This window comes from Anguilla anguilla, chromosome 7 (genome assembly GCF_013347855.1).
Source record: "Anguilla anguilla isolate fAngAng1 chromosome 7, fAngAng1.pri, whole genome shotgun sequence".
Classification (NCBI taxonomy): Eukaryota; Metazoa; Chordata; class Actinopteri; order Anguilliformes; family Anguillidae; genus Anguilla; species Anguilla anguilla.
In genome coordinates, this window is record NC_049207.1 from 18,619,735 (window position 1) to 18,638,780 (window position 19,046).

The following is a 19,046-nucleotide window of genomic DNA, read 5'->3' on the forward strand; positions in this document are numbered from 1 at the left end:
TGGCACTCACAGGTCTCTCTATGAAGAGTATAAAATTCCAAGACACACATTCCAAATAACAGCAGGTGGTTGTGCGGGTTCAGCATTCCAGCTGGGAAGTTATCATGATGAGTCAGGTTTTTTGTTTTGTTTTGTTTGTGTTCTTACATCAGTTTCAGATTTATATCTCTGTATCTGCAACAAGCTAAACAACTCTACAGTACAGGAGTCCAAGGTAAACTGCGGTACAGTTTCACACAGCCTCTTTTGGGATGGCTTTCATAACATATCATATCATTTTGCTTTTGGATTGTTTCTTAGTATTGAATATTTTTCATGGAATACTCCACCCTACAGTTCTCATCAAATTTCACTGCCTTTGATCACTGATGCATTAAGAGTCTTACTGCATCGTATTAAGGGTCCTGTGATATTTCATCAGCTTTATAAGCAGATGATTTACAGTTAGGTCAAGCAAGATCCTGTGATAATAAACCCAGACTGCCTACTTTCATTGTAAGCACAACTTACTCGCAAAATAAACTTTTTCCCCCGTAGATATGTGCCACACACTGGTCAGCCTGAATTTCCCACACAATATAATTTTGCAATGAAAATCCTCAGAAGGCTAAATTGCTTCAGAAACCAACACTGCCTGCACAGATCCACAACACCGGTACCAGGGCAGTGCAGGGGGTTCCTTCTTGGGCCTCTCTGACACTCTATGGAGATGCACTGATGAGTTTCTATCTACACTCAATGGCATGGAAATGGCCAGGCGACGCTACTGAAAACTATCCAAGCTGAGTAACCAGTTGAGCCACAGTGAAACAGAGCTGAACGGCAGCAGCTTGGGCAGGTTGGAAAAGACCATCGACTAAACTGGTGATTAATACAAATCGAATAAATATTGTGAAAAGTCCTTTAGGCTCTGCAAAATGCCATCTTAACCTTCAACATGCAGCCTCCTGTCTACACTCCAAGCTGTTCATTTACATTCCACGCATACCATGAACTTTGCAGAGCAGTGTTGGGTGAGCAGTGGGCTCAAACCGGATTCCTTAGCAAATTATGCAGAATGTTGGAATGTATGGCTGTGTGTGCGTGTGCTTGTACGTTTGTCTGCTGCTAGTTATGTAATCATTCCACATTTGTCCTGAAACACACCCACTGGAATGGAAGGCCATCTTAGGCCACCCAGGTGAATCAGGTTTTATGTGAGGTTGATTCTGTGGTGCGCGTGGTGGTGATAGAGACTCACCAGCTCGATCCTGCTGGTTCTCCACAGGGCAGGGATGTCCTTCAGCTGCTTGAACATGCCCACCAGGTTCACCATGATGATGGCCGCCAGCACCGTCTGCAGAGTCAGAGCACCCCTCTCTCAGGCCCCGCCCACTCAAATCACATTCACACTGACCATCGTTTCACAATGACCTATGGCCTTCACATGAGGTACCCATGTGTTTTAAGAGTTATTTACCTGTGAAACAGGGGTACTATACTTTTTTGACAAAGTTGCCCGGGGGGAGCAAACACTCACCTGAGGCAGTGGCTCGAACACGAAACCAATGGCAATCACCACCAAAAGGACCACCAGAGATGACAGAAGCCCCGCTATCTGCACACACACACACACACACACACACATTATCCAACATTCCTTTCCTTCATGCATTACGCATGTACCGTGCATGTTGCTTTACGCAGTGAACAAACTGGCCTTATCTTTATGCCTTAACACCAGCAATAAACGTACCCTAATGAGGTGCCATGTTTAACCAAGGAGATAAAAACTATGTGGAACAACTGCCCTCGAGAGAAAATGGACCCTTAAATTTGAACATTTTAATAGGATGCATTTTAGCTTATACTGGACTGGGAAGATGGCTAACGTCCACAGCATACTGGGGCTGTTAATGAGCTCCCGTGTAAAGCCACTAGGCTTTGTAAAAGGCATATTCACTACAGTAGCTATTCATGAATGCCTGTGATGCCAGGTGTTTACATTTTCTTCCACCTTGTCTATTTTAAAAAGGGGACCTTATTCAAACAGGCAGTAATGCAGCAATCACATGACAACACATAAGAAGGAAAAAGGACAGACATGACAGTTTGTGTACACTAGGTGTTTAATGACTGGTACATTCCTCAGTAGTAAAACCTGTACTGTGCTGATTTCTGTCCTTCCTTAAAAAGGGGGGGGGGGGCGCGGTGGTTACCTGTGTGTTGCCCCCTGTGCTTTCCTGGACCAGGCTGCGGGACATGGAACAGGTGATGGCGAATGTGTGGAAAAAAGAGCTTGTGAAGTTGCAGATACCCATGGCAATCAGCTCCTGCAACAACAGGCTTTGTTAGAAGCACGTCTCACACTATTACATTACATTACAGGCATTTAGCAGACGCTCTTATCCAGAGCGACGTACAACAAGTGCATTAGTTCAAGGTGCAGAGGTGCAAAAGAAACACACGAGAGTGAAGTAAAGATCGTAGTGCCAGAAGTGACCACATAGATCAGGACTCCAACCCTGTAGAGTAACCTGTTCAGCAAACAACAATCCTGCCAAGTACAAACTAGCACTGAAATCACATTGCCTAATCAGAATCAGACAAAACAAAAACAATCCTGCCAAATAAAAACTAACGTGATCGTATTAGCCTAACTAGGTACATTGACCTAAACTATAGGCTAGGGAGGGGTGGGGAGAGATGCAGCCTGAAGAGATGAGTCTTTAGTCTGCGTTTGAAGGTAGTCAGATTCTCTGCTGTTCTGACCGCCACGGGGAGGTAATTCCACAAGCGAGGGGCCAGGACAGACAGCAGACGGGAGCGGGAAGTACAGACGCGAAGAGGGGGAGGTGCCAAGCGTCCAGAGGTGGCAGAACGGAGAGGTCTGGCTGGTGTGTAGGGTCTGATGATCCTCTGGATGTATCCTGGTGCTGACCCCTTAGCTGCCTGGTATGCAAGCACCAAGGTCTTAAATTTGATGCGAGCCATAACAGGCAGCCAGTGGAGGTCAGTGAGCAGGGGGGTGACATGGGAATGTCTGGGGAGGCTGTAGACCAGACGCGCTGCAGCATTCTGGATGAGCTGCAGGGGTCTGATGGCGGATGCTGGCAGACCAGCCAGCAGCGAGTTGCAGTAGTCCAGGCGGGACAGGACCATCGCTTGAACCAGGAGCTGGGTTGCGTAGGTGGTGAGGAAGGGGCGGATTCTCCGGATGTTATACAGGACTCAGACTCAGGACTTATACACTATGACTCAGATATCTCAGAGTGGCTGACGGGTGGCGTGTCCAGCCAAAGCAATAGCGCTGGTGCAGTGACATCTCACGTTTAACACAACCCTGATAGGACAGCTCGCTTCAGAATGGAACTGATAGAACAGCTGGAACGCTAACAGTTCTAAGACACCACGATAAGCTGGAGCAAGAACAGTTTGAACGGCTAGAACAGGAACAGTCTGAACATGAGAACAGGATTAGTTCGAACAGAACGGTCTCACCACACCAAGTCAGCTTCGCCATGGGACACAATGAGCTGGGGGAAGTTACCTGATTGCCATCGACGCTGTATCCATGCTTAAGCGCAAAGATCTTGGCCAGGGAGATTCCCATTGAGAAGCCCACGATGGCGATGGCAATGGAGTCTGTGACCAGGTTGGGCAGAACGGAAAAATCCGGAACAGCAGGCGGAAGAAGCCTACAGCAGAAAAAAAGAAATGAAATTTAATTTCTCTGCAGCTTTGACAACATCCATGCCGGAAATACAGAATTTGCTTTAGGTGTTCATCAATTCCATCATAAATTTATGTATTTTATGTTTTATTTAATATATATAATATTTTACCCTGAGGGAATTTTCCCAACAACTTCCACATTGTAGTTCTCAAAGAGCTGCATCCCGTACGAGATCCCAGTTGAAACGATCACCTGTACAAGAGAGGATCACAACGCAGTCACGCAGGAAAGACCGATACGCAGCGTGTTAAAATAAGCACGATGTAGCAGATGGAAACGCACCACGATGATCTCTCCGGGAATGGGAATGGGAAGCTTCTTTTTGAAGCGGTCGTTCAGGTCCTTCACCCCGTACAGGAACACCACGCACACCAGCCCCACTACGAGAGTGGCCACGTTGGTGCTCAGGATGTTCTTCAGAACGGCCACCAGGCTCTGAGTGGAGAGAGCGTGCGATGTGTCAGCGATACTCTCGGCTCACCTTTTTCCCAGGCAAACATTTCAATGACATTATCTATTTTTCTTTATGGCTAACCATCGACAGAAAAAGAACAATGCAATCAGTTCACTAGAACACCATTAGTGTGTGAGGACAAACTAGGGACCAGAATAACAGATGACAAACAGTTTACACAGCAGTGCCTTGTGCTGCAAGGGCTCCTGGTCTTGGTTCGAGAACGGAAGATCCCGGAAACAGCAGGGCTTCGCGATCAAGTAATAACGAATGAGAGCAGTGCCGGTGAAGGGCGGGAAGGCCGGGTCAGGGGAACTCACGAAAATGGCCGACAGGGTGCCGCTGAAGCGCATGGTCTGGACGCCCAGCAGGTACTTGAGCTGCGAGATGAAGACGTGGACGGCGGCGGCCGTGGTGAAGCCGCGCACCAGCGGCTCCGTCAGGTAAATGGCCACGAAGCCGAAGCGCAGCAGGCCCAGGAGCAGCTGCGGGGTGAGGAGACGGAGGAGGAGCAGGAGGCGGAGGAGACACGTTTACGCAAAGCCCTGGGCGTTTCGAAGTGTCCTTGAGCAAGACACCTACCCCCTAACTGCTCTGGCGAATGAGAGGCATCAATTGTAAAGCGCTTTGGATAAAAGCGCTATATAAATGCAGTCCATTTAGTCCATTTACCATCTCTACTCTCAACTCCACTCCCTCAAAAACAAACCAGAGAACCCCAACCCAACACAGCTGCCCTGGATGCATTAAGTCTCGGTTACTCAAATCACTGTCCTCGAGGGCTGAGAACTGCTGGTTTTCCACCCTCCCTTTACCTGGGAGCCAGGTGTGGACACAGTCTGGCCAATCAGTGAAAATAATTGTTCAGTTAATTACCAGGGAGAAAAGAAAACCAGGGCCGGATTTTGAATCGAGGGCCAGATTTGAGTATCCATGTATTAAGTTGTTTACTCTACATTAGAATAAGGACACTGGTATTTTGTTAAGCCTTCCATTACCCAGATCCATTACATTTCTTCTCTCACTGCCTTTTCCCAGAATGCAAATGTTTTTTTATGAGATTACGCCAATGACAATAAGAATCAGATTTTAAAAATGGCCATTACTGTGAGCAGAACAAAGTGCTCACATACTGTCATTAATTTTTGCTTGAATAATTCTTATGTCTGCATACTGTTGCACTCCTATAACCACCAGTACAAAGGACAACACATAAAGCATTTGAATACAGCTAAACGCCTATCGTGGAAAGAATACTGTTCCATGTAGCAACAGCTTTCCTGGCCTATAAGGAGGACATTCCCAGGGGGTCCTGGCAGCATGGCAGCTCACCTGGATGATGCCCACCAGGCAGGTGAGGGCCACAGCCAGCTGGACCCGCCTGGCGTCCCGGGCCTCTGTGTCCAGCACAGCGGTCACGTTGGTTCCATTCAGGACTTGCGTGTAAAACATGGAGTCAGGAGCCTCCCTCACGACCACGCCCCCGATCATCAGGCTGATCACAGCGAAGGTGCCTGCGGGAGCACAGACAGGACATGAGGGATATGCTAGTGGAGACACACACGCATGCACACACACACACACACACACACGCATGCACGCGTACAGACCCACACACATGCATGCTTGCGCACGCACGCACACATGCACACACACACGCACACACAGTTGAACACCTCTTGTTAAACACTAAGGGAATGAGAGATGATGGTGAAAACCAATGTCTCCAGTTTTGTCTTCCTAGCACCCAGTATAACCCAGGTGGGTGTCACTAATTGGTGCCATGTGAGGTAACCAACTTCCCCCCTCACTAAAATCCTTTTTAAAGATGCTGGTCGGGGCCATGCGACAGGGTAATTAATCCCTTAGAAACACACAACCAATTGTCATGAAAAAGCTGCGCGGGGACTTCTAGGAAAAAGGACTCTGATCAAAAGCCGTGCTTTAAAACCCAGCTCAGTAGCCATTTTAAGCTGCAGAAAACATTGGCATGCTTTGTGCTAACAGGACCAGACATGCCTTTGTATGGACACACACCATGTTAACACTTTTGAACCAGCGCCCAGATATGCCCCTTCTCATGCCAGAGCTAAGAGGCCGAGAGAGTGAGAGTGAGAGAGTGATAGAGAGAACAAAAGAGTGAGACTTAATTTATTTTAAATAAGTGTTTTAAAGTTTGACTTCCAGATAGACTGGAAACGCATGTTGTCCAGTCGTGGTGTTCATGGAGAAAGTGGACGTAGGTTAGCCAGTAGGTCAGAATTTCGCAATCAGAAGGACACATGCAGGCCTGCCCTTCAGACTAAAACTGTCCACTGGCCTTTCTGGAAATGCCACAGAATCTTGGACCTTCTCCCGAGATCATAAGCCCCTGCGGCGTCAGCCGGAACCTTCTGCTTTGGCTGTTGAGTTTTTGTTTTTGGGTTGTGGCGTAAGCTAGCTAGCACTGTGCGTCACTGAGGAGCACAGAAAGCTGAAACGTTTGCCCCGCCTTCCCTTTGGGGGGGGGTGGGGGGCACTGGAGGGGATTCAGAAGAAGACTCAGCAGTTTAGAGGGGAACATTGAAATCAACAACATTTCACTCCTTCCTGAGCGCTCTGGTGAGGGTCAGGGACTACAGTGTGACTTAACATGGAAAATGAAACTCTACCAGCAGGGCACCTTTACAAAGTTATCAAAGCACTACTCTCTCCACAGTGTGCAGCAAAGTCACGATGAAACATGGGGGGAAAAAAGAAGGGGGGGGGGTTATGCCTCAGAGTTAGTCTGACACAAGCTCTTCGGAACTTTTGAAAGAGATACTGGGAAAGGAAAAGGGGAAGTATGATACACAGAAACATATTCATAACTGGTCATACGCTCAGGCAGCATAAATAAATCAATCCCCTCACGCAGGAACAGGGAAGTCAGATAGGCTGGTGTTTCAGAGGCTTGGGGAGGCGTGTGAGGGGAGTCAGACACTGCGTGTGAGGAGTCATGGATACACTACGGCCTGTCGAGGTGTGCGAGTCACGGAGACACCGTGGCGTGGCATGCTGAAGCGCGTGAGGAGTCACGGATGCGTATGAGGAGTCACAGACGGGAGGACGGCGCAGTAGCTGCCTTGGCTAACAGCACAGGCCTCAGCTGCTGGGAAGCTGTTGTTTTCCCACAGTAAACGGATCCAGGCTCACAGTGTGCAGCTGAACCCAGACTCAGTTACAGGTCAGCTCCAAGCCCGGATAAATACAATGAAATGAAGCTCGTTTATCCAGTAAAACACAATACCCCAACAAAGGCGTTTTAAAAAGGTCACTCCCGCAGCGTGAGGTAGGCCAGGCCCAGATCACAAACTTTCTTTGAAAGCGGCCTTTTCCGTAATCTCTCAAAAGCAGAAATAATTAAAGCACTCGCAACCACTTCTAACTCAAGTCAAAAGGTAGCAGCAAATACTCACATTCCCAGAACAGTTTTTCCCTTTAATAAATTAATTTCTTTTTTTTTACACCTAGGTCTCAGATGCTTCCTAATTAAATAGACTCAATAAAAGCAAGACATTTGTTGGTGTGCAGGTTGTGCCAGAGAAACCTCAACATGAAAAGACGTGCTTGGGGTTATCAGCGTTCAGCCAGCATGGGAGAGGCATCCAGTTTAGTAGCAAAAACCGTATTGGGTCGTATATGAAGGACACACAGCCAAAAACGAATCAGGGAGGTAGTGCGCCCCCAGTTACTGCCCCAGTCCCTGCACGGGTCTCAGAGACAATGTCCCCTCAGGAAAGGATCAGAGAACCTTCCAGAAAGAACAGCTTTTCACTACCCAGATATCTGGGCCATAGGTTGCCATCAGTGCTGAGGGAGGGAGCGAACGGACCATACTTGAGGGAAGCCTTACCTATAGATATGTGCCTGGAGGTCCCGAAGAAGGTGTAGAGCAGGACAGGGTAGAAGGAGGAGTACAGGCCATACACGGGAGGTACGGCAGCCAGCATCGCGTAGGCCAGACCTGCGGAGCCATACCGGTCACTGCACCACTGCGCCACAACATCACCGGAGAAAAACTGGGCTTCTCCCTTCTCCTAGTGCCATTCATAGTTCAGATGCTCAACTCAAGCCGTGAACTTTTCTCAATGAACTGCACCACGAGTGATTGCAGTGATTTTGGAAATTTGATACCATTACATACAGGGCATAACAAGAACTTTATTTATAAAGTGCTTTTCATCCAAGCCGCTCTGTATAAATAGAGCGGCCTGTATGAATAGATACATACAAATAGATCTCTCTGTGGCTGGGAGACAGAGCCATCTCATTTGCAAACACATTTGCAAGCCTATGAGAATATAAAATTAGAGAAACCTTTAGGCTAGGTGCAGTTCTTTTCAGCGGAGCGTACGGGCATTACTGGATACCTAAGAGAGCCAGGCTCTGTGCTTATTGAGTAATCAGACCACTGGGGTCATGGGCAGATATACCTTTGGCTGAACTACCTCAGTAGTCCAGCTATACAAACAGAGGTCTGAATGACGCAAGCAGGGGAGCCGTACTACAGCCCTCTTAAGCAAATAATAACGGAACACAACAGACAATGACCTTCACTCATACTGCTGCAAGCCAGGCACATCGCACAATACCTCTACATAAGAGGACAGGGAATCCTGCACTTGACTGTACGTTTTCCTTCCCATCATGCATTTCTATCTGCACAACATTTTGATCCGCAAGGATCTTCGACGGGATTCCGATCACCGGCCAGACGAGGATCTTCGTGGATCAAAATGTGATGCGATTCAACAGCGCTCCACAGCCTCCCAGCTTTTCCGTGTGACAGGAAGTGAAGCGCGTGCTCTTCCTCAGCATGAATAAGCCAATCGTTCCCCCTGTTATGCCCGCCGTGCGTTCGCACCCCGGTCCCCTTGCTGACCTTGAGGTAGCTGCATGACCCCGGTGCTGAGGCCCGAGACCACGTCCCCGAACAGGTACTGGCGGACGGGGTAGGAGGGCAGCCACGTCAGGATGGGCAGGAAGCTGAACACAATGGCCCGGGCCCTCTCCGAGGAGCAGCTAGAGGAGGACAGGAAGCGGGAGAGAGAGGAGTTATCGGCCCCGCTTTCCGGCCGCGGCGCCCAGCGCGTGGGATGAATCCCGGCACGCATCCGACGCTTCACACACACACGCCGACGGCAGAGTCCGCGGCGTGCAAAACTCCGCGTTTCACCCGTGCATTTTTGTCATTTAGTGGAGTTTTTTTCTTTCCATTTACACATATAGAAGGCTCTCATACCAGCTTTGTACTGAAATTATTGCTTAGTCATAATTATATAATTGTGCATTTACAATGTTAAAGTCCCATGACAAGCCCCTACAGGTTTTTATAAACATCCCTGCACAATGACTTTCTCTCTCTGCCAATGATTTATTTAGCATTTCTTGGTTATAAATACATTACTCTACATGTCCCATAACTTTAGAGCCAATAGAAAGTGGTGTGATACCCCTCCTGACTACACCATAATGTGGTGCTAGTGAATAGGGGGAAAAGCAAAGCCATCTTTTGGGCTTTTACTGAGAATTCCACCTTCTTTTGCCCGACACTGATGCTATGCTGCACTGTTTACACTCAAACCAACACGACTGAATTCCGCTCGGTACAGTGCACTGGGTGAAATGGCCCCATATCTTGTGTAAACACTGCCATGCCATTCCTAACAGGGCGTAGTCAACGGCTCCAATTCATCTGCGCTCAATATCCCCTAGAAACAATTCCCGTGACAACAGGGATAAGAGAAATATTCAACCAAGAACTAAGAATGGCACCTTGAAAAAAAACTGGCACCGGAGAGCAAACCCACAAGTAAATCAACCAGGGGCACCTGGTTTCCATTCCATCTGATGCACCTTACGCAAACTCATTAACAATGACTGTCTACAGCACTCATTGGGTGACAGCCAGTCAGATGCCTGTCGTATTTCATATTTCACAATAAACTATTGATTGCACTTGGCAGGGTAGCCTGGGCAGGGCTCACGCCCCGTTGCAGATAAAGCCACTGGTGCCATTCTTAATGCTTCCTGCAGACTGGAGGGAATTGCATAAGTTTCACTTGCTGCCCACCGTGGACCACAAGTCTGGTGAAACGGGAAACACGATCTGATAGTGACAAAAAAAGAGAAGGCACGCACAGCTCCACGCAAACAGAACTTGTGCAGACTTTAAAATAAAAAAGGGGAAGCGCAGCCATGTTCACCGCGGCACACCCACTGTTAAGCAACTGCCGAGCTGAACAGGGGGGCTTGATTGAACGGCCCTGACGATCTTGTAAAGTAGAAAATACACACTGCCTTCACTACACAAACACCTGCGGTCGTAACGGCAGCGGCAGCCTATTGCTCTCCTGAAGACCTCGGACGTAAAGTTATATGGACTGTTTGACTTAAACTTTGAGACTATCAATAAAGCACAAGCCGTAAGATAACCTATTTACAACACGCGGGCTTGCGGTCTCCTCCTCACTACACTCATCAAACCCCTGTACTGGGCCTATATCTGGCAGAAGGCCGACTTTGTGTTCCGTAAGCACTTCAGTAAACAACGCTGTTGCACTGGCCTGAGCTCTACGCAAGTACTGCATGTCCCCACCACCACCATCCACCTGAATGGCAAAGAAGTGACACAGAATGTCAGCTAAACAGTGGTCTTTATTGGAAACATGCATAACTAATGCGCCTCCCCATTTCAATCATAAACCCATTGGTTAACAAATTGACATCTCCCTTATCTCCCTGCTCAAAATATGTGTCAGATTATATCCCCAACCTCTCAACCACCTGCAGTTCAGCAGCTTCTTGGGTCCCAAGCAGAAATGATTTTTAAAAATATTAACAGTTAGGGAACACATCAATGCCAACCGCACACACGCTCTTTACTGAAAAGCCCCACGGGCTGCAGAGTGGGAGGTCACATTTAGCTGCTTAAATAGTACTACAAAATCCTTGGCTTTGATCGCACGTGAAAAAAAAGGCCAGCTTAGCAAGCTTAAAATTTAGCTCGCACCCAACTATGGGGAAAAGCAGTAGAAAAATAAAGTTCAGATGCAACTAAATATTCAAAACGCTTACTAGCCATTTAGTAGTCTTCTAAAATGATAAATAACGGCATTTAGTAGTTTTAAGTTTCACCGGTGCAAATGGGGGCTGTGTTGATTCTGTGAATGCGGGCAGTGCCACACAGGTTATGACCCCAAAGCACAGTTATATCGGCTGGTTTATTTGAACTCAAGAGAGCACAATCCCTGTAAACATTGTGCAAAAGAATACCACGAACAAACAGCTGGTCCAGTACAAAAGTTGAATTACACAACAACTGACTCAGCAAGGACTCACGTAACCGAGCAACCGTGTGATGATATTAGGAATGCATTTCCTGTGTTACTAATGCCTTTTATTTCTTTATTGGTGGAGCCAGGCATAAAAAGAAAGCGTTGACTCATGCTGGGTTGCGGCTCAAGTGCTGGGTCAGTCCGCTGTGGTGGAACACAGTTATTCTCCTCCTACCAGGGTAGCCTGAGCTGGACTTGGTTCCGCAGATTTGACACAGAAGGTTGAAACATACCTCTCAGCACTAGCGCTCTCCTGTAGTGACCAGCGCAGGTGTGTACGAATGTATCAGACCGCATGTGTGTTAGTTACAGTGCTCAATGTGTGCGGATGTGGGTGGCATAGTGGTAGCTTTGAGAGGTAAATCATGGATTAAGGTATACAAGCACAACAGCAGCCCTGTAGACCTACCGCAGTTTCTCCGCGAGCCGTTGCCGGATGGTCGGTGGAGTCCTGCCCCTCTTGTGCAGGACGTGGGTCTCGATGTCCCCTTCGGTGTACACGGGTCGGTCCACATGGTACCTCAGGGTGGCCGAGACCTCCGGGTCTTGCGTTACATGTTCCATAACAGACAGTGCACCCGCATGACAGGGTGTGGGAGACGGGACCAGGAGGCGGGACTGCGCAGAGTCAAGGAGAGCTCGAAGGACACGGCCACACAGGAGGCAGGGCAGGGAGCTTCTGAGGAGGCTCTACTGAGGGGGAGACAACGCCGTGAGGAATGGTTTTTCATTAACTGCCATCAAACGGGAGTGTGTGTGTGGGGGGAGGGGGGGGGAGGGGCTGGTGGTTTAACAGATTAAACTAAATTAGTGTTTCTCGGCCATCAAGGAGAATTCTGACTGGTTAGAAATAAATCAGGTAAACAAAAGAGATGCAATTTAGAGCTTGGTTACTTAGATACAACTGACGCAAGGAAACAGTGTGTACACCAAAAATGTGGATAAATTAAGCAAACAAACAAATAAATAAATAAAAAACAAACAGAAAAACATGCAGACTTCTACACCTGTCTAAAGTGCAGATTATGTACGACTCTAACTACAAATTCTATAGACACACCTGGCACCCAGCTCTCTATATTTAACATTGATCATACGGTCTCCCTACACCTGATGCTGAAATATCACAATAAAGCATCTTATGAATATGTATAATACCATGGCAATGACATCCCGTACATAAATATAGCACCAGCAACTCATGTCACCAACCAAAATCTCCTGTCATCATTAAGTAGGGAAAATGGAAGGAATGCAGGGACTGAAAATTCAGGTAGTCTATACTAGGTTCTGTACTCTACCTATATTTCTCCAATTACGAACCTGAAAAACTAATTTTCCCTCTGTCACTGAGAAATACAGTATTGCAAAAATCCCCTACCGTTAAGATAATGGGGGAAATTGGCCAACATTAACTTGTGTTCTGGTCTGGAATGCTCTGTGATGCAACCTCAAGTGGAATGCTGTGGGTTCCATTATCAGTTATACTGGGCAAAGATGATTTGCAGCCTTTTATGAAAATGTTCTTTGGTAAGGTACTTAATGATAGAGGGATAAAGTATATTTACAATTATGCACAGGCCTACACGGCTGGTGAATGAATCAGTGTCAGATGAGAAATGGCTGGGTATGAGGAATTAAATGGGCTACACCTAACGGAAACTCTGATATTCATTGTGAGATTTCAGAAACAAAACATGGGCGGGAAAGGTGAATTGTATGCGGCTTAAAAATTAGTATTAACCTTGTTTTTTTTGCACATGGCAAGTGCAAAATATAAAATGTGAATGGGTCAAAAAGCAAATGCATTTATCTTGTTTCCAATAAAAAAAGCAACCGAAAGTAGGCTAATAAATAACTGGGTGGGACATTTGACACAATGTCACTATATGCAACACATCTGAAAAACAGATGATCTTCACAAGCTTCTGAATCCCTGCACAACTCATCCTTTCACTGTTGGACAGTCTAACATCAACCAGGCCTGTGCTGTGGTAATACTGTTTCATGCAATTGCCTGCAGTTTATAGGCATTATGTTACTTCACTAATATGATATATAAAGGGGCCCCTATCTCTACACAAGTATAAAATTTGGCATGCTAGCATGATGATCTGACCAAACAGAACCTAGTTCTACAGTAAAGGGTTTTTCTTGGTGACCTAACTTCCTCTCTCCAATTTTTCCCATTTGACAGCGAATGGCATTTACCCAGTGACACTGCCTATCAGTAGTCATCTGTGCGTGTCACCACTGAATGGTGAAGAGAAGATAAGCCCAAAAATGTTCTGATTACACCCAAAGACCAGCTGCTCATCAATCTCTCATTCAGGTAATAATTTAAACACAGACATCTGCCAGAACTGAATTATGCATTAGAAAACATGTCTACATCTACGCACCTGGAATCCTTGTATTGGTCCTTTGCCTAGAGCAGATCCCAGCCGTAGAAAACGATCTATCTTTAAGTGCCAAAACAATATAAAAATGATCAGGACATTGGACTAATCTAGCTCTGAACTGTCTGACAAATCAAGAGATGTGCATCTAGTTAAGGGAGTCACCAGAAATATACTTCAGTAGTTCATGGTCGCAGCTTGTCCAGCCAAATGAGTGCATTGACCTTTGCGAGACGAATATCTTTAACGAGAGCAACCTGGCAGCCTTCCTCAGTCTACAACATACTAGTATCTAGTTTCATTGTATCCTCGTGCGTTCGTTTCCTCGTAGAATCCCAAGCACAAATCCATCTCTACACTAGCAGTATCCTCGAATACCATTTTCGAATTACCCCTTACATTGGACTACACAGCGCTGCTCCTATCAAAAGACGAAAACACTCAACGAGGCTACGACGTAATATGATGTAACCTTCTGTTATGAGACACCAAAAACTCGTAGCTTCACATTTTAAATCGGCTAAAATACAAATAGCTAGATACTTCGTGGAAAGGGAAGAAAACGTCCAAAGGCACTGACTGGTTAACTAACGCTATATCCAGTCCCATCGTCTCATTTTTGCATCAATAATCACAAATGCATGCGAAGAAAAATGATTTCACTTGACCAGATGAATGAACGCGTTTCAAAGCTCGGTAACACTAACAGCCTATATCTTGTATTCAGCAGATTTAGCTAGCTAGTTTGGTAATCTAAATTAATCTTCTTTAAAATTAACAACAACAAAATGACGGTAGCTAGTGTGTTCTCGCTTGAGTGACATTGGTTGGTTTTTAATTCATGAAATACTACAGGCCCGAGGTTACCTTAACTGAATTTGAAGGACAACAAATAAAATAAAGCCTAAATTGCCTTATTAGCCAACCTTACCAAGCTAGGACACGTGTTATCACAGGGAACTGTAATCAGTTTTTCCGCTGCCTTGCTAAGAATTAGTAGCAAAACATAAAGGCTGTTCATCTCTTACCTTACTTGAACTGCTCGCTAGGATGTGACAGTCCTACACAAATTGAACTTCACCGGTCAGCCGCGCATCCAACTTCCCCGGAGTCGATGCAGCCACTGACGTATTTAACTGGACCAAGCCCTTCAATCGGAGATGAAGGACCCGGAAGTATTCTGCCCCTAGTGGCTTGCTGTAGAATTATTTTCTCCACAGTTTTGTTTTTCTCCGAGCCTTCCGTAAATTTAGTCTGAAGGACTATCTGATTGTCCGTACACATACTGAGAGTAATGTGTGTTTGGACATAAAACGTAACCATGACTTTGTGTACACAATTCATTTGAGATAAGAGTACTCTATCACGTAACAGCGAGCAGCCAAACAAATCACACAAATGACTGCACAGAGCAGTTAAAATAGGCTATCACAAGATAGGCCTGTGTATAGGCTAATTCCAGAACGGGGACATACCTGGCTTTTGTTTTCAGTTATCCTACCTATTAACTCTTGTGTAATTTATCTGCTTGATATATTCCAATGGTTTTTAAAAAATTCAATCTTAACATTGGAAAATAAATGCAATTCAGCGTTTACCGCAAAGGCCGTTGAAAAAAACACCGATTGAATATATTTAGGCTACAGTAAGACAAACTACGGGCTTAAGTGACAGGTGCTTACTAAATCCCAAGTTTATCACTTAGATTTATTTTGTTTGGTAGGCACAATCACATCAAGTCGGAAAGCTGACAATGGCGTGGTAGCATGCAGTTAATTTTTATAGGAGCAATATATAAAGTAGCCAAAGAATTTGGTAGCTACAGTTGTGAGATTAAAACAAAACCATGAACATTTATCATATATGTAGCCTACAATTTCTAAGCCACGATCCAAATATTTCAGGTAAACGCACCTGCATGTAGCTATAGAGTTGTCAGATATAGCCTACCGTTTTCGAACTGAATGTCCGATTTACAAATTATTTTTGAACAGGTCAGGTTTGTGGTTCTAACCAGACAATATGATGTCCGGCCTGATAATTTGTAATGAATTTGCCATTGGCCTGTCAATTCCTCATATAGGCTACGTTTCCAGCGGTGCATGTTGTCCGGTTTTGACCCATTCTAAATCTGGCAATCCTAATAGCTCATGTCCAGTAATCCAGGTTGCCAATTCTTGAGCACCATGACGTTAATATTTTAGCAGAAGCGTATCTTGAAGGATAGAAAAGCGGCCAACAAGACCCAGTAGGTTCGAATGTGGGCAGGGCACTGCCTTGTACCATCCTAACCCAGGGCTACTTAGGCTAATCAAAATAGCTCCCGTGAATTTCCAAAGCATTACTTTGTCAAAAGCATTGAAACACTTAATCCAAACCTGAACATGGCGAACGTTTTAAAGCTTTAAAAACTTAATCCGAATGTAAATCGAAGGTGTCAAAGCTTTAAACAGTTCATAGAAGATAGTTTTCTTGGATTTTGCAGTAGATGGCAGCAAAATACAATTGTAGCTCAAGGATTACAAAAAAGAAACCGACCGAGTTACGGTTAAGGTATGTTTTCAAAAGGACTGCAATATATTTCTCACAGCCTGACAACAGGTTAATAGCTATCACTCATTGCCTTAGCAGTTTTTAAAAAACGACATCAAAAGCTGAAATACAAACGAAAAATTCGAATGACTTGTTTATAATGTTTGTGCGGTTTAAAATAATTTTTAACAAACAGGGCAGGTTTTTACAATAGTGGCAGCTTTAATTTGCATGAATTTCCTGAGCCAGATCAAATTCAAACTTTTGAAGGGCTAAAATTATCTGAAACTCCAGTACCTTTAAACATTTCCAAAACCAAAAAATGGGCCAGTAGCCTATATACTATATTCTACAGTAAAATTACCTTGGGGTTATAATTCTTGCTAAATTCCTCTCTTGCATCAGTATTGACAAAATGCCAATTCAGCAAATGAAATAAACATTGAGAGATTGCTTGAGCAAGGGTACCTCCAGGTGCAACCTTACGGACTCATATCACATAGATTCTATAACCTGTAATAAATGCATGCCACACAACAAAAAATAAATCAATCAGTGTACTGTAATGTATTTAACAAAATTAACCCTTGTATTTCACATAATTTCCTCTCTTTTGGAGCAATTTCGTTTTTGGAGGGAGATTTAATATATATTCCAGACAGTAGCATATGTAATTACTGATTTAATTATATTTATCAATGCTATAATCAACATGGTGACTGCACTCCTAGAGTCCTATTTCAGAGTACCAACACATGGGTAAGTTAAGCACGTACACAGACGTACCTTGTAAGGTGTCAGAGGCTGCATACCATCTCTTCCTCTATCCTCACATAGGCCTACAGCCTCTCTTACACCAATACTCTTGTATCTTCCCCCTCACACATGCATACACAATTGGCTTTTTACTGTTACAGAAGCATAGAAGCACACACAACAATAGCCCGCTACTTGGCCGCTGCCAAATGGTTAAACGTCACACCCCCACTGACCAGTAGGTAGTGGAGACAGAGTCCATTAGTCAAGAAAACCCAGACAGATGTAAATAGGCAGTTCTGAATGCACTTTTGTTTCCCACCTTTTAGAAGACAAAGTAATCAGAACTGTATTTAGGCTCATCATATGGTTGTCCATTTGACTCTGCAAACCCTTTGAGGCAGTTGTGTGTGAAAATCTTTCTAGATTGTTATCACAATCTCTTTGTCACTGCTTGTTTACTATTAAAAAACTTTGTTAACTCTTCATCAAGATGGGAACTGCGTCAGATTCTCTTACAACATCTCCGCATCCCACTTTGCTTTAAATGCTTAGGGACATTTGAAATACAGCACCTATTTATAGCCACTCCGTATCGGAAAGTGCAGCTTGCCTGCCCCAACGGTCATGTTCAAAAGCCCAGAGATAAAAATGAAAGTGACTTTCTATAAGGAGACTTACTCCGCTGTCTCTGTTGCGACACATAATCCCTCCCCCCGACTGGTTGTTGACCTGCACCTCCCAACCCCCACCCACCAGGCTCTCGCCAAGCATTGTTCCTAGTTGGCTGGAGCGACAAAGGAATGGCTGAAAGACACGTGGTCAGGAGGAAGTTGTCTGTCAACCCACGCCGTACCAACTGCTCAATTTGACTGCTGACAGCGACGGCAGAAACCACCCACCTTACTGGCACATGGCGCTAAACCATCAGCTGCCTCACAGGGGCAAACCAGCTAGTGCACCAGCAACCCAGACATGGCATTCCATAATTAAAAACTACTCCCTCTCATGGCCAGTTTGGCAAGCTAACAGCCTCCTCTACCCATTTCAGACCAGTATACAGTGCACAAACTAGCAGACCTGAAGCAGCACCACCCTGTCTGTGCATATTCCATTTTTGCTATTGTTTGCATACCACTGGCAGGCACTCTTTTAGCTCCAGGAACATACAGAGATTGATTCACATATAGTGATTTTTGATTATTTATATGGATAGGATGAAGATCCTACAGGCTGAAACGTAGATATTAATTTATCTGTTCATAACTGTTTGCCTGTTTACCACTAATTCACTCCATAACAAGGACAAATCCTGTGTGTAAATGTTATATGCTACTGGTCCACACAAGCCACCTAAGATCAATCTCCTGACTGATAAAGGCAAGAAGATCTTTTTAAAAATGACCAGCAACAAGTATTATACTTTTGTTGACTTTCTTGTTATTATAAACCATGTTGTCAACAATTTTCTTAAGTTTAGTTGGAACGGAACTGTCTTTTATTAAACAAAGCTACTGTATGTACCCGTTTTATCCTCTTGATGAGCAACAGGAAACCTGCTGAAAAACAGTTTTTAAAAAGAGTCAGGCTCTATTAACTACAACCTTGTGTTCTATTCTTATAACAATTAGGCATACAGTTATGTTCTAATCCTTTCCTGTACATAAATCATTAAAGATACCTCTGCGGGCTATTCCACCAAGATCTTGCCAGTTGTGAAGAATACATGCTGACTCATCTTCAAGAGCCTGTATCACATGCAAAATTGCCCTTACAAACACTGTTAAGCATGTCAACACAATGTTCCTCAAAATAAAAGATGTGACATCTAC

The 19,046-nt window shown here is 45.1% G+C and overlaps 1 protein-coding gene across 7 annotated transcripts in view; it reads right to left on the bottom strand.

Moving 5' to 3' along the window:
* The window catches only part of slc26a5 (solute carrier family 26 member 5), a 33,694-nt gene that overhangs the window by 6,047 nt on the left and 8,601 nt on the right, over positions 1-19,046 (bottom strand). Inside the window, exons 1-13 of one of the 7 annotated variants that reach the window (XM_035425517.1) lie at positions 14,955-15,090; positions 13,930-13,989; positions 11,937-12,217; positions 9,073-9,212; positions 8,044-8,154; positions 5,502-5,683; positions 4,490-4,654; positions 3,998-4,150; positions 3,825-3,907; positions 3,530-3,677; positions 2,199-2,312; positions 1,520-1,597; positions 1,241-1,336 (exon numbers count right to left, since the gene is read on the bottom strand). In XM_035425517.1, the coding sequence (XP_035281408.1) occupies positions 1,241-1,336; positions 1,520-1,597; positions 2,199-2,312; positions 3,530-3,677; positions 3,825-3,907; positions 3,998-4,150; positions 4,490-4,654; positions 5,502-5,683; positions 8,044-8,154; positions 9,073-9,212; positions 11,937-12,091 (1,425 nt within the window). In that variant the 5' untranslated portion in view covers positions 12,092-12,217; positions 13,930-13,989; positions 14,955-15,090. Of the gene's footprint in view, positions 1-1,240; positions 1,337-1,519; positions 1,598-2,198; positions 2,313-3,529; positions 3,678-3,824; positions 3,908-3,997; positions 4,151-4,489; positions 4,655-5,501; positions 5,684-8,043; positions 8,155-9,072; positions 9,213-11,936; positions 12,221-13,929; positions 14,082-14,954; positions 15,106-19,046 lie in introns of those variants that run through there. The other 6 variants (XM_035425518.1, XM_035425515.1, XM_035425516.1 and 3 more) reach the window with 6 other exon arrangements.